At 41.2% G+C, this 16,746-nt stretch overlaps 1 protein-coding gene across 1 annotated transcript in view; it reads left to right on the top strand.

Moving 5' to 3' along the window:
• The window catches only part of frem1b (Fras1 related extracellular matrix 1b), a 255,156-nt gene that overhangs the window by 54,827 nt on the left and 183,583 nt on the right, over positions 1–16,746 (top strand). The window contains exon 3 of the mRNA XM_041208368.1: positions 15,144–15,238. Within this exon, the coding sequence (XP_041064302.1) occupies positions 15,144–15,238 (95 nt within the window). The remainder of the gene's footprint in view (positions 1–15,143; positions 15,239–16,746) is intronic.

Raw genomic sequence — 16,746 nt, 5'->3', positions numbered from 1 at the left:
GATAGTGCCGAAATCAGGCATATGGATCACATTGCACAATTAGCCTTGGTCCATTCAAAGTGCTTCAGGCAGAGTGCAAACTTGGTATTATCTGCTAATAATGCGGCATGCAACCCAGCACTGAACACTGCTGATTTGCTGTGTGACTCAGCAGGGGCCCAAGTTTGCGTGAAGATAACACCACTTAAATGTAGAGAGAAACAGAGTTAACTTTTCAGAATCATGACCTTTCATCCAAACTGATCAGTCTGTCAACTTGAAAAATTGGGGAGAATGTTCTCCCCATTGGTGGGGGGGGGGGATTGGTTGGGTGGGAGCAGGCGGGCATGCAGCCGATCACCACCTGCGATTGGCTGCATGCCGCCATTTTACATGAACAGGCCAATTAAGGCCCGTCCAGCATGCGTGCGAAAGAGAACAGAAATCTCCCTGAGGCATTAGTTTGAGTTTCAAAAATTTTAATAAAAAAAAATAATTTTAGGACATGTTTCCTCATGTGAAAGTGTCACAGAGCTGGGACATGTCTATAAATTTTAATGAAAATCTTTATTTCATTTATAAATCATTCATGAAACCTCATCCTACCTGTGGATGAGGTTTCATGAAAAATGCGAAGGCTGCCTGGGCTCTTTGCCTACCCACCAACATTAAGATTGGACAGGCAGCTATGTTAAGTGGTTTAACTAGTTTTTAAATGGCCTTAATAGACCTTTGACAGTTCAGTGGGCGCGCAGCCAACTCCGGTCTGCGTCCGCCAAACTGAAAATCGGAATGACACATAGTGACGTCGGGACGCAAGCCTGCGTTGGCGAGTGGGCACCGCCCCCGCTCACTGAGCCGAAGATTCTGGCCATTAACTCTGTTTCTGTCTCCACAGATGCTGCCAGACCCCCTGAGTATTTCCAGCATTTTCTATTTTATTTCAGATTTCTAGCATCTACAGTATTTTGCTTTTGGACCACTTAAAGGTAGACTGCAACTCTTAAAGGCGATGTTCTGGATTCAGCAGTGGCTATATGTGGTTAAAGAAGGATAGAAGACAAGGAAGAAACTACAAAAATAGCACACGAGGCCAGAGAATGCACCCCAAAGTTTTCGGGTGCCATACTGGAGGCCTTGGGGAACAGAGGAAAGAGGTTCCCTTCCCTCAGGAGGTCAGGAGACCCTCTAGACAGATACAGAGAAGGCAGTGGGGTTAGGTAGCCATTGCGATCAAAGCCACTAGTCTAGCCCTGATGACTTGATGTAGTGCTGAAAGAAATGTAATGACCAGATCAGTAAATACATCTTCAAATGCCATATTCTACCAACTGCACCACTAGCCTCACACACTGCTCCATTCACCGCATTCTCACTCACCAATTCATTTCCCTCTCTCTTGCAGAACAAGGCAAACCATAATAGGTGTCCAGAGCAGCTAATCCACAGAGGATAGGCTTATACTCAGCCCAATGGAGAAGATGGTCCTGGTTACCATTGAAGCAGTGGCCAGTGGCAGATCTGAGACAGTATGTTCCTGCCTAATGCACGTTCATAAATGCCGCTTCACTTTCATCCCACAATCTGTTTGATTTACAATCTGCAGATGGCGTAAACTATGCACCTCTGACTTTCCTCTCCTTCCCTTACCCTAACCCTGCCCTTGTACCTTTATATTTTCAAATCCCCAAGAAATGCTGCCTGACCAGGCAGTGGTGCAGGAGACTGAAGGCCTAGAGGGAGAAGAGACTGAGGAGGAAGAAACACCATCCCTTGATCTGAAACTCACAGTCACTAGTTCAGACTCTGACACTGCAAGCGCTTTAGAGGACAACATAAAGGCAGAATCTGCACATGGGGAGTCACTGGGCAGAGGAAAAGAGCTATCCATCTACCAGCTCACAAGAGAGCTAGATCAGACATGAGTTCTGCTGCAAAGGACTCGGATGAAGACTTTGATGGGACAATGTATTGAAGAATGCTGATGGAAATGACTGAAATGTTTGGTGCATGACACAACTGCCAGAAAGATTGATTTCACTGCCAAGGATTATGGAAGAATCTGGTTCCAGCTTGGCACAGGACTTTTCGCAGAACTAGGAACCATTCTTCCCGGTGTAGAAGTGGTTACTAATTCCATGACAGCATGTGCAGACCCAACCATGATTCAGCATTAGATGGCCCATGTCTCAGCTTCTATTGCAGCACCAGGAGAAACCACCCAATGCCTGAGTGCTACAGTGAAAGCTGAGGTAATTTAATCTCAGTTTGTTGCCATACAAAGTCAGATTGCTGCCATCATGGCTGCAGATACCAATGCTCAAAGGGATTTTCAGGATCTCACAGCAATCCAGCAATCTGGCCTCAAATAGATTACTAAAATAGCTGAGGCACCTCTTCCCCAGGGCCGTGGCAGTGATTCCATGGAGTGTGAACCTGCTGTGTTCTCTCATTCATTCCTCCCACCCTGCCACTCCACCTTGCTGTGTCCTTGCTGTTGCCTGTCAACCAGCTTAGACTGCTGCCACCCATGTTGAAGTGGTACAGCCCAAAGTCAGACATCCTAGGGCCAGAACTGCTAAAGGGCATTCTGCAAAGGCATCTGCAGTCTCCTCCATTGAAAGTCAGCAACTTTCTACCAACCATGATGCAGCCACTGCAGTGGCACTAGGACAGGCAAAGGCGTCTGCAAGCCAGGCACTAAGGGAATGCACAAAGATGATTAGTTGAATTTTGTATGGGGTAGCGGTTGATTTGTTGGATAAAGTTGGTATGAAATTTTTTTTTAATCGTTTTTAATTCAAAATTGTGACCAAGTTGTGATGGTCCATAACAGAGGGATGGTAAGGTGTGAAGCTGTTTCACATTGGGGTTTTATTCACAGGAACTGGAATTGAATGATGTGTTTATTGTTATGATGTTGGTAGAGACCAATAGCTTTTTTAAAAGGAAAGGAATCCCCTCAATGCCAATGGAAAGAAAACCGCTGGACAAGATTTCACTTTTTAAAACTTTTACTGTAATAAACAAACTAGTTTAAACTTTAATTAATGGTTGAAGGACATTTCAAATAAAAAGATACATTTTGATTTAAATAGTTGATACAACAACTAAATACCTCACCAAGTTAAAGGTACTTGTATTACTTCCCACACAGATGTGGGACCACATGTAATCTCACAGTCTTTTCAACTCAGTCTGCATGTTGTAGAATTTCTCATTTCCCAATCTATCATTTCAGCACTTGGTCACATTCATCAGTAGCTGTATTCCAGCCAAAGACCCCGGCACAGTTACCATTGTCAAGGCACACGTCTACAAATCTCTCACTCATGTCACGACAGTCTTGAGGGCACAGAATCCCTAGGTACATTCCTTCTCCAACCTCTTTAAAAAGTCTGGTGGGCTCTGGCACAACTTCAACAATGGGTAATTCCCAATCCATAATCCCTCACTCCTCCTGTTTTCAGTGTTCTGTCCTTTCTAATAGTATACCACACACAATAACACAGTCTCTGCTCTATTCTCAGAGACATGTTTCAATGGGGGGTTTTGTTCAAAAATTGCCAAACAGAAAACTGTACCATCTAGAGAGAATCTTGCTTGCTTTCTCTTAGCATGAATTCCCAGTCTTCTGAACTACCAAGCAGAAAGATTTAGCTCCGTAGCACTGGTAAAGTGATGGCCATGTTGTGCATGCCAAATGTCATCTCTGTGAGACCATTAGTGCAGGCATTATGTGCATGCACCTCAAGGATGCAGAATAGGCAGATCATGATGTCAGTCAGCATCTATTGCTGATTTGACACTAGACTGCCATTGTTGACCTCACCACTCTAGTTACCATTTTCTTTTAAATGCTCACAACTGAACATGCATTCAACAGCATGAAAAAAAACCCTATCTGTGCTATTCAAAGGGATAATCAACAACTTGCACATGAGTTGTTGATTATTTTCCACTGGCTCTGATTGAGATCTTTGATGAAGTAATGGAAAAGGTTGATGAGGGTAATGCAGTTGATGCTGTGTATATGGACTTTCAAAAGGTGTTTGATAAATGACCACATTATAAACTTGGTGCAAAATTGGGATTAAAGGGGCACTTGCTGCATGGACACAAAATTGGTTTAGGGACAGAAAACAGAGAGTAGTGGTAAATAGTTGTTTTTCAGATTGTAGGGAGGCATATAGTAGTGTGTCCTCCAAGAGTTTTTATTAGGACCTAAATCACGTTTGCTGATATCCAAATCTCTTAGCATGAAGAAAGTGAATCAATCAAAATGTTCAATATATTTTTAACATGTTTATCTGCCTATTCTCCCTTTTATCTCCTTTCTCCCAATTACAAACTTAAAATAAGCTTTCTTATAATATGACATAAAAAACATTCATAACAAAATGATTAAATTTACCTGATAATTTCTACTTTGTACCTTTGTAGCATTTTTATTTTGAGGCCTTCAGTCTCAGAACATTGGCTTTAGGTATATCTCCAGTAATATCACTTTGTTAGTTGAAAGAACATATAAACTATACCTGTACATTTAATTCCCAGAATATATCATCTGACATGTACAGTGTAAAATGCTTACTTGCACTAGTTTTTACACCCCCAAAATGTATTATTCTCTGTATTTGTTATGGGAACCATTCCCAAACTCTTAGAAACTGGATGAACACAACTTAAACACAATGGCCTAAAATTTCACTGCAGTAAGTTGCATCAGGACAATATTATTTTGCCAGATCATTCCTTAAGTCAATAGCCAATAAATAGTATTGAAAAGAGTGCATTCCTTTTGTGACAAATTGCATAGTGCAATTGAGGAAGACTGACATGAGGCATAGCTAGTTCACATGAATAAGTTTACTGCATCATTACATTCTGCCTATGCTCAAACATCATACCACATTAATATAATGTAAGTACGTTATACTGCTTCCTCTTTCTAAAAGAAAACTATTGTTGGTACATATTCAAAAGGCTATGAGTTGCATATAAAACAGATCCTGTATTCTTTGAAAACATGCATCTTACACATGTAATATTTTACAAACTCTATGGATATGCACACATGGCATAACTACAACTGGCATTTTTTTTATTTTTGAACTATATCTACAAGTCAAGTTTAGCAATTGGCTTACAAATTCATTTCTACTTAGTTCTGTTGAAGGGTCATGAGGACTCGAAACGTCAACTCTTTTCTTCTCCGCCGATGCTGCCAGACCTGCTGAGTTTTTCCAGGTAATTCTGTTTTTGAATTGGTTTACAAAGCCTTCTTGATCTGCTTACAGGTTTATTGTAGAATCAGGTTTTGGATTGTTTGGATTTGTTCCAGCGCTCAAGGAAAATTTTTCTCAGAAATTCGATTGGTTCAAACTCTGGCACGAGCTCTCAATCAATTAGATCGTGTTCATGTTTTGGTTCATCCCTTGGCCATTTCTCACTTTTCCATCCATTACAAACAAGTATATTTTGGTTCCACGCACTTCTATTAGCTTTCCCAACTCCCACTTGTGATATTTGTTGGGGGGTTGGGGGGTGGGGGGGTTCAAAATACAAACATGTTCATTTTGCCTGAAACTGCTTTCTTTTTTGTTTGTGTCATGCTGATGTTTTTGACTGAACTGTTTGTATACAACTTTAACAGTCAAGAATGGTAGGACCAGACTCAAATGTGTCCTTACCTATCTTCTCATCAAAAGGGCTGGTGTATACCCTGTAGTGAAGTGTGGAGTTGTTCTATACTTCAGCAGGAAATTAGCCAGCCACTGTTTCATACTAGGTTTTGAACACCCTTGCAGCTTTTTCTTGAGTGCTTCTTTAACTTTCCTAACAGATCTTTCCACTGCTCCATTTGATGTTGATGATAAGGAGGAGTGATGCCTTTTTGCTTCATGAAACTTTGCAACAGAGCAGAGCAAAGTTGAGGGCTATTATCTGAGGCAAACTCTTCTGGTAAACCATGATAAGCAAAAAGTAACTTGTTCGTTCAGTATTAGTGTTTTGACTCTTGTGCTTTGCTTTGGTCCACTTTTTGTGGTTATCAATGAGCACCAAGAGACTGTAATTTCCCTTTTTACAGTAATATACATGAACTCTTTCAATTGGTTGAATCAGCCATGACCACTGTTTGGGTTTTGAAATGCAACAGTACTACATGTCTGATCTGGTTTGCCACAGTCATGTGACCTCTGCCATCAGGCATACTCTCTCTGTAAGTAGGCATTTTAGATCAGTTGAATAAAGATCTCACACTAAGAAAGACACTAAGGAGCATTACTATCTTTGAATATGAAACATAGTATCAGGAGTGGAGCTAAAATAGAGTTTTGAAACCATGGAAATTATGCAGAGAAGCCATAGCTCAGAAAAGCACAGAAATATTCAAATCTGCTAAAAACGGCTGAAAAAGGACAAGGAAAAGCACTCAAACCAAAGGCTGCAAGTGAGTTAACATGGCGATAAACATTCCCCTCCTCTGATAGAAATGAAAGGTGATATGTGGCAGAACTTGTAGTTTTTCCACTTACAATTAGCTTGCAACAGATTTAATTAGCAAGCCAGAGCTGATACATGTAGCCACACTTCCAACACTACTGGGGAGGATCTGCTGCAAATTATATTCCACCCTAAATCTAACCAACAAATAAAGAAAACAGATGGCAGAGATTTTGAAAGTTTTGAAAGCATGCTTGGAACCATGAGTGAATGTAACATATGAACACTATGAATTCAATACTAGAGCTCAAGGTGAAAAAAACCCATTGATCAGTGTGAGACTGCAGTAACACAGCTTGCAAAATCAAGTGAATTTGGGCAACTAAAAGATCTGAGTAAAGATATAATTCTCTTAGAAGACCCCTCAGAAAAGCAAGTCTACTGAAAGATGATAAACTTACACTCAAGAAAGTGATAGACGTGTGTAGAGATGGGGAAGTTGTAAAATGTCAGGTCGAGCATACGTATGACAGAAAAGACCAGGACATGCACTATACTGAGAGACATCCAGGCTGAAAGAGCAGAACAATCACGGACAAAGGGCAGAATGCGAATACTGTGGATGGCATCATACAAAGGAAAAGAAGTATTGCCCAGTGTGGGGAAAGCAGTGTTTTCACTGCACACAAGTGCTTAGCTAGAAAGAAGCAGAACAAGCCTATATAGATGGCCACTGGAGGGATATTAGCAGAAGAGTCTGATGAAGCACTATTATGATACAACAGGTTGGTTCTGTCTAGTCAATAGGTGATAAATGGTTTATGATTGTTACAATGATGACTGCAGAAGGACAGTATCAAGTGAACAAGAAGTGTCAGATAGACACTGGTGCTTCATGCAACATTGTGCCCTTCACAGACCTGAGTGAAATGGCTCAACATAGTGGTCCAAAGATGAAGCCCTCAAAAGTAAGGTTGCAGCTATATGATTGCATGATACTCATACCGAGAGAAAAAGTTAGTCTGAGAATCCAGTGCAATGGCAAGAAGGAAGATCTTGAGTTCTAGATCATTGATGGAATGCCACAGCCACTCACCTCATCCAGAACAAGTCTAAGGCTTGGATTGGTAACCCTAAACATGCCAATAGAGATTCACAACATGTCACAGCACACAAAACATTGACTGCTGAAAAGATCCTGGGGGAGTACAGAGATGTGTTTACAGGGTTTGGATGTCTATCTGGAAAATATCAGCTAGAAGTAGATGAGACTGTAAGACCAATTCAGCATCTGCCAAGAATAGTTCCAACTACCCTCAAGTCGAGCCCAAAAGGCAAGATAGAAGAGCTGGAAAAGGAGGGATTAATCAAGAAAGTGACAACTCCCACAGACTAGATTAGCAGCATGGTTGCAGTGAAACAACCTGGAAAGCTATGAGTATGCTTAGGCCCAAAGGATCTAAATAAAAAAAAGCTGAAGCAATCTCACTACCCCATGCCAACAAAAGGAATTTTGCCACAACTTACCAAGGCAAGTATCTTTACAACCCAAGATGTGAAGGATGGTTACTGGCAAGTGAAACTGGATGAAAGCAGTAGCTTTCTAACTACATTCTGGATGCCGTTCAGGAGATACAGATAGTTGTGCATGCTGTTTGGTATTTCCACAGCCCTAGAAGAGTATCAACACAAACAGTATGAAATTGTTAGTGATCTCCCTGGAGTGGAAAGCATAGTGGATGATCTGCTAGTCTATGGAGGTGGGGACACAATGGAAGAAGCTGCAGCTGACCATGATCAGAATTTAACACAACTACTAGAGCGAGCTCACCAGATGAACCTAAAGCTGAACAAGAAAAAAAATGCAATTGAAGATGCCTGAAGTCTAGCACATAGGTCATGTATTGACAGCAAAAAAGTCTTCATCCTGATCCTGACAAGGTGGGAGCTGTAGCAGTTAGCCAGCAACCAACAGATGTGAAAGCAGTGCAATGATTTGTCGGATTTGTGAACTATTTAACAAAAATTTTGCCAAATTTGTCATCGGAGTGTGAAGCATTACACAAGGATGTGCAGTGGAATTGGGGCACAGAACAAGAAGCAGCATTCACAAAAATCAAACTAGTGATGACAATGCCAATGCTGAAGTACTATGACATCAGCGATGGAGCCACCTTGCAGTGTGACGTCAATGAGACAGGCAGGCCCTGGAGCAACCCTAATGTAGCAAAGTCAACCAGTTGCATTTGCATCCAGGGTACTGACACAAATGGAACGACGCCTGGCTATTGTTTTTGCTTGTGAGCATTTTCATTAACACCTGCTTGGGAGAGACAAAGTAACAGTGGAGTCTGACCACAAGCCACCTCAAAGCATTTTTCTGAAATCACTACTATCTGCTCCAAAGTGTTTGCAAATAATGTTACATTGGTTACAGAGATATCATTTGTATGACATACAAACAAGGGAAACAGATGTACACCGCTGACATGCTGTTAAGAGCAGTGCTCTCCATGAAGAAAGTTAAGAATGCTACAACAGAATGTGAAATCTTCCAGATTCAACCTGAAACAGCAGCTCAACATAGTCTAAAAGTCAAATACCCAACAGAAAGATTAAATCTGGCCTTGCTCAAATCAAGAGAACTACCCAACATGATGCAACTTTCCAAGCACTATAAGAAGTAGTGATGAAAGGTGGCCTGAGAGCATCAAGGACACATCTGTGGTCACAAGAGCATATTGGGCATACAGAGATGAAGTGACAGCCCAAGATGGCATCTTGTACAAAGGAAGTAGAGTCATCATCCCTAAGGAGATGAGAGGAGAGATGCTGAAGTGCATCCATGCAAGCCATCAAGGAACTAAATCAAGTCTGAGAAAGGCAAGAGAAGTGCTCTACTGGCCAAACATGAGCAATGAAATTAAGGAGCACATTGGCTAGTGTGGTATTTTAACGAGTACCAAGCTAAACAACCTCGAGAGCTGTTGATGATGCATGACAACCCAGACAAACCATGGATGAAGTTGAGAGTAGACCTCTTCACTCTAGCAGGAATTGATTATCTTGCCACTGTAGACTACTATTCTGACTACTGGGAGTTAGGCCAGCTGATTTCAATGACAACAGGAGAAATAGTAGAATGCCTGAATGAACACTTAATTCGTTATGGCATTCCAGATATAGTGATGAGTGACAATGGCCCTCAGTTCACGAGTGAAGAATTCAGCCACTTCACAAAGGATTGGGAAATTCAACACTAAACATCATCATCACACTATCCCTAGTCAAATTGAAAGGATGATGCAGTAATGAAAATCGTCAAATGCATCATCAAGTAATCGAGCAAATCTAGCACAGATGTATCAAGGCAATCCTCAAGTGGAGAAACACACCAAAAGAGGACATGGAAAGTAGTCCAGTCCAAAGGCTAATGTCACCCTAGCCACAAACTATTCTTTCAATAGCAAAACAGCTACTGAAACCAGAAGAAGTAACAGGCATGAGTGAAAAAAATCAAGGTTAAACAGCAGAAAGCCAAATTAAATTTTGCCAAGACTACCAAACCATTGCCAGAGCTGAGCATTGGAGAGCCCATCAGGCTGTAAACCTTCAATGATCTCAACAGGAATCATCCCACGTGGAAACTTGGGATATGTGTAGAGATATTGTCACCTTGATTGTATATGGTGGAAGTGAAAGACCAAATATACCGACGCATCCGCAGGTATATATGAACAATCAGTGAAGCTGTTCCTTCACCACAGTCAGGGAGAAGGGATGTCACCAGCTGTATTAAGTACAGAACTACATTAATCCATGGGTTCCCAAGAACAGCAATGGAACAACAACAATTACCATGGCAACAAGTGCCACAAGGAGGACACTTTCCGGACAAGGAACATCACCCAGATGAACAGTCAATGACAACGCGCATGCATACCATTAACAGATCTGTGGGCAGAATTTTCTCTCTGTTGGGGGGGAAGTTCAGGAGTGGGCACGTAGAGGTATGCCTCCGATTGGCACCCCTGATTGGGGGCACACCGCCATTTTACATGGGTGGGCCAATTAAGGACCACGCAGCGTGATGTCCGCCAGGAGGTGCTAGGTGCTCCCTATGCAGGCAGGAGGGGATTTCCTGGGCCGAGAGTGTGCTCTTTCACACATGCGCATGAAAGAGCGCATTCATCTCCCTGAGACTAAGTGCTGCTTCAGGGAGATCGGCTCCAAATGTAAAAATGCTAAAATTGAAAAACGAAACTTTCCTGCCATGTCCCCTCATGTGACACTGTCACATGAATTGGGACATGTCCACTACTTTTAGTTAAACTTTTATTACATTTTTAAAAAACCTACATGAAACCCTATTCCACCCATGGATGAGGTTTCATGCTTTCTCTGAAGCCCGCCAGGGCTCTCGGCCTGCTCGCCAACCTTATGGTTGGACGGGCAGGTCCATTAGTGATGTTAATTAATTTGGCAATGGTCACAATAGGCCATTGACAGGTCGGTGAGCACACAGCTGATTCGGCTGAGACCTGCCGACCTGAAAATTAAAATGACGCAGGGTGACGTCAGGAGTTCCACTCGATGTCATCCTGTGTCATTTTATGCATCGGCAAGCAAGCCCCACCCCCCACTTGCCAACTTGGAAATCCTGCCCTGCATGATTTAAAGACTAATGCAGGTGCAGAGACTGACTAGTAGAGCAAGTAGTTGTTAATGCATGGAAACAGTGGGTGTACAGTGGGTAACTTGGGTAACTCATAGTTACCAATGATCATGCATGCAAATTTGTCTTTTGTTCATTAGGAAAAGGGGGGTTGTGTTTCTTTTGTCCATTATAAAATGGGAGATGTTTGGGTTTTGAAATGCAATAATACTATATGTCCGATCTGGCTTGCTGTAGTCATGTGACCTCTGCCATGAGGCAATCTCTCTGTAAGCAGACAGTTTAGATCAGTTGAGAAAAGACCTCACACTAAGAAAAACATTAAGAAGCACTTATGTCTTTGAACACAAAACAACCATGACTACAAAAGAAGTTTTGACTACTTATTTTTACAATTTTGGCAGATTGTAGATTTGCTAACTAATGATTCTAGATCGCTGTCTAGACCAGGCCAATGGACAAAATTTCCTGCTATGGATTTAATACTGACTGCTCCTGTGTGTTCAGTCTGGAGTTCTGCCAGAATCTTATCTTTCAAAGAGGCCACCTTGTGACTCCACTTTGTGCAACCCGGCACAGATGACAACTCATTGCAATAATTGTGGAACGGTTTCAGTTCTCCATCTGTAACTGGTCAAATTATATTCATTCGTTCAATATCTGTTCATAGACTCTTTTCAACACTGAGTCTTCCAGAGTTTCAGCTGCAACTTCAGTTGCATTGATTGGAAAATCATCATCTGATATTCCTGTTATGAAGATTGCACCTTCACAGCCTATTTCTGAGTTCTCATGTGGCAAATGAAGCAATGCATCAGCAATAACACTCTCTTTCGAACTGTGATATTCAATGTTGTAGTCATATTGTGAGAGAGGTACAGCCTACTGCTGCATCCTTGATGCTGCCAGCGTTGGTATTGCAGATTTTGGTCCTAGAATAGCTAGTAAGGTTTTCTGATCTGTTACTGAAGTGAAGTTTCTACCCAACAAAAGTTGGTGAAATTGTTTGATTCCGAAGATTATTCAAAGGCCTTCCTTTTCTATTCATGCTTAGTTGGTTCACCATTGGTAAGGATGCATGACACATATGCTATGAGTGCCTCTTGACTGTCATCTATGACATGACTGATCACTACTCCAGCTCCACAGTTAGAAAAATCACATACTGACTTCAGGTCAAAATTTGTGTTATAATGAACAAGTAGTGCATCACTGGTCAAGCTGCTTTTATAGGCATCATAAACATCTTGTTCTTTAGACCATTCTTATTTCACATATTTCTTCAACAACTTATAGTGGAAAGCTCCAGCAGAAATTGCAGGTAGTATTGAACCATACCTAGAAAAGATCTAAACTCATACGGATCTTTCGCCTTTGGAGCATTGACTCTAGTCTCTATCTTCTTTTTCACTGGTTTCATTGATTTCATGCAAAGATACACTACGTCAGCTTGCAAGAAGGCACACTTGCTCCTTTTCAAATTCACATTGTGATCATTGAGCCTTTTTAAGAATTCATCCAACACTAGAAGATTCTCCTGCTCTGCTACAGTCGTTATTAATACATCACCCATTAATACAAGCCATGCAGAACTCCTTGCTTGGAAGGATTTTGCTGAAAACTTCATGCCAAAGGCAGCTTCATGTCGGAGTATTAATCCATGTGTGTTTATCATGAGATATCACTGATTCTTTCGATCCGCATTGAACTGTACAGAAGGATGGAAAAATCCAACTTTGTGAAAAGCTTAAATCCCACTAACTCTGCATACAAATATTGATCGGTTGATAGTGGATGCTGGTTATCACCCACAGTCTGGTTGATTGTAGCTTTGTAGTTCCCACATGATCTCATGGTTTTGGCTGACTTGGGCACTATTACAATTGGGGTTGCCCAATTACTGTGCTGAATTTTCACTAGCACACTATTTCTCTCTAGCTTCCTTAGCTCCTCTTCAACCTGGGTTTTTCATAAAGCATAAGGAACCAGCCTAGTCTTCCAATATACTGGTTTTGCATCAGGCCTGATTCAGACGTGGGCATCCACATGGATTATGCCTTCATAACTGTCCTTGAAAATGTTGTTGTCACTATCCAATAGCTGGTCATGTTCTTTGTTGCTGTTAACCTGAAAAACAGGCTTCCAATCTAACTTCAGCTTGCAAAGTCAGTCTTTGCCCAATTCTTGCATTCAAGAATGTCTTATTCTGAGTCTTGACCACTTCACGTTCACCTTCAAGTTCCAAAATGTTATTAACTTTGAAAAAAATGCCCTTCCTTTCAGTATATAAAAGTGAATGGTTCTCAAGCACTGTCATATGTTCCTAGGCTTCCATTGTTCCATGTAATGCAGTCACATTATCCCATTTACAAATTCAACAATGACATAGTACACACTTTCATTCAGCTGTTCAAAACCAGTCTAATCAGTGGTTGAAAATATCATTCATACCTGTGAGCTTTACAATATTTCTACCTGGAAAGTTCTCGTCAGCAAGGAGCTTTCTTTTCTATTTTTTTTTTAAACATTTCCTTTTCAACTCCGTCTACTAAAAAATATTTTGAGGCCCTCTCTCTGCTCTGATCTGGGCCAGTTTCTACCGCAGACTCCAAAGCACTTGGAAAAATGTCTCACTTTAGTTAGAACGTGGTTTCGCATGGTGCCGATTGCTCTCTCAAAATTCCTCTTTAGGCTAAGGCCACCATTTTAATATATGGGTGGTTGATTTAGGTTTGGAGTACAAATCAAGTGGGTAGTGGACAGGTCATCTGCCCCAGCAGATCCATGATGGAGCAGGCCATTTTCCAGACGTGTGCAAAAACTTATCAACACCTAATCAAACTTTCCAGGCCATTGGGTCAATTCCAGGCACTGTGGCTTCAATACGGTCATCTTCATTGCCAATTTTGTGGCATTTTGCATGGCATGAAAGAAGAAGACCAACACAAGATATAGCTAGTTCAGAAAACTAGATTTACTGCGTCATTGCATACTGTGCATATTCAAACATGATTAACAGCATGAATACATTACCCCATTTAAAGGATTCAGGCTTCCTTTATGTAATGTTGGCCCTGCTATATTTCTCATCCTCCTCCCAATCATAAGCCACCTATAGAGAGCATGATTAGCAGTAGCAGCTTCCCAAATGCATCTAAATGAGACTGTAGCATAAAAATGGATCATATGTCCCATTAAAGTCATCAAACAGCTGGGGCAGATGGCCTGTCCACTACCCACTTGATTTGTACTCCAAACCTAAATCAACCACCCATATATTAAAATGGTGGCCTTAGCCTAAAGAGGAATTTTGTTAAGGACATCAGCAGAACTTATTCTTCAGATAGTGTTATGGACTCTTTAACATTCATTTGAACTACTGGAACAGGCAGACAGGACCTCTATTAAACATCTATTTTAAATTGACATACATAATTGTATATGATCTATTAGACCTGGGAGTGGTCGATGCTAAAACTCTCTGCCGAAATTGGGAAACTGTTACCTTCTACTGCTCTACCTTCACCAAAATTTAGTAAAAATAATGAAAACCTATCTCCATGAATTGTATTTGAATTTCAATCTCCATTGCCCTTTGAGATAGGTTGATTCCATTGAGTTTCATTGTTTAGCAACGTGGTTACAGCAGCCTGAATTGGAGCAGATGCCCCATTTCTGGGGAGTGGAAAATAATCAATAGGCTCAGAGCTGTTCTGCAGAAATGGAGATCCTGCCAACTCAACAAGTGGAATTGACCATGGACACAAAGAATCCCAGATGATTATAAAGCATAATCAGAAGTTAAAAGGCAGCACTGAGGCTATGTGAGCAGCAGTGTAAAATGTTCATTCAAATAATAGGTCAATTCTTTGTTATGTTTACTGTGAGCAAAATTCTTTAACTAATAGATAGCTTTTCTTAAAAAAATTTATGTAATTCCTGAATTAATTTGAGCTGAAATTCAGACCAGAAAAGATTATAGTGATTTAATTAAACATTGAAAACAACAAATGTATTAACATATGACTATATTTCTGAGCAGGTCTTTGACTGTCATTTCCTCCCTCACGAAGTGAAATACATCCATAATGGATGCCCTCTACTAGAGGAAGATAATGTGATGCTAAGAATATATAGGTAATCCAAATAATAATCATGTATTATCTATGGTATGAACTGTTTACCCATTCAATTACCTTCAGTGAAGATATGTTTGAATTGCCATGATATGTTTGAATGGCGATGATGAATAGAGTCATTCTTAAATAGACGAGGAAAAGTATCATGCATATTATCCACATCATGTATATGTAATCCAAATTTCAGAAATGTATCTTTCTCTCTACACACCATGGAACCATTTTTTTTAGTAGTTTTATTTTGTGATTTTGTACTCAGCAGAATAAGGGAGGTTAGTGGCTAGGGATACAACATTTTTCATTTTGCATATTCAGTATCAACACCCAGTACTCCAAGGTCAATTTGCATGCAAGGTAAAACTTGCTCAACTCTGGCTTTTTAACATTCTTTCATGGGAAGTGAGTGTCACTGGCAAGGTCAGCATTTGTTGTCCATCCCTAATTGCCCATGAGAAGGGGTTGGTGAGCCACCTTCTTGGACCGCTGCAGTACATCTGGTGTAGGTACACCCACAATGCTGTTAGTTTCAGGATTTTGAACCAGGAGCAGTGAAGGAACAGTGATATAGTTCCAAATCAGAATGGTATGTGACTTGGAGGGGATCTTGCAGGTGTTGTTGTTCCTATGCGCCTGCTGCCCTTGTCCTTCCAGGTGGTAAAGTTCTCAAGTTTGGAAGATACAGTTGAAGGAGACTTGGTGACTTGCTGCTGTGCATTTTGTAGATGGCACACGCTGCTGCCACAGTGTGCCAGTGGTGGAGGGAGTGAATGTTTAAAGTGGTGGTTGGAGTGCCAATCAAGTGGGCTGCATTGTCCTTGATTGTGTTGAGTTTCTTGAGTGTTGTTGGAACCACACTCATCCAGGCAAGTGGAGAGTATGCCATCACATTCCTGACTTAAGTGCCTAATAGATGGTGGACAGAAATTGGGAAGTCAGGAGATGAGTTATTCACCTCATAATTTTTAGCCTCTGACCTGTTGTAGCTACAGTATTTATAAGGCTGTTACAGCTAAGTCTCTAGTCAATGGTTACACCTCAGTATGTTGTTGGGGGGGGAGGATGCAGCAATAGTAATGCCCCTGAATTCAAGGGAAGATGGTTTTATTCTATTTGTTGGAAGTGGTCATTGTCTGGCACTTGCATGGTGCAAAATTTACTTGCCACTTATCAGCTCAAGCCTGAATGTTGTCCAAGTCTTGCTGCACATGAACACAGACTGCTTCATTATCTGAGGAGGCACAAGAGGTGGTAAAAATCGTGCAAACATCAGCAAACATCCCCACTTCTGACCTTATGATAGAAGGAGGGTCATTGATGAAACAGCTGAAGATGGTCTAAGACACTACCCTGAGGAACCCTTGAACCAATGTCTTGGGACTGAGATAATTGGCCTCCAACAGACACAGCCATTTTCTTTTGTGCTATGACTCTAATCAGTCTTGAGTTTTCCCCCCATTCCCATTGACTTCAATTTTGCCAGGGCTCCTTGATGCCACACACGGTCAA

Source organism: Carcharodon carcharias, chromosome 16 (genome assembly GCF_017639515.1).
Source record: "Carcharodon carcharias isolate sCarCar2 chromosome 16, sCarCar2.pri, whole genome shotgun sequence".
Lineage (NCBI taxonomy): Eukaryota > Metazoa > Chordata > Chondrichthyes > Lamniformes > Lamnidae > Carcharodon > Carcharodon carcharias.
The sequence above is the reverse complement of the archived record's forward strand: the minus strand, read 5'-3'. Positions and strand labels throughout refer to the sequence as shown.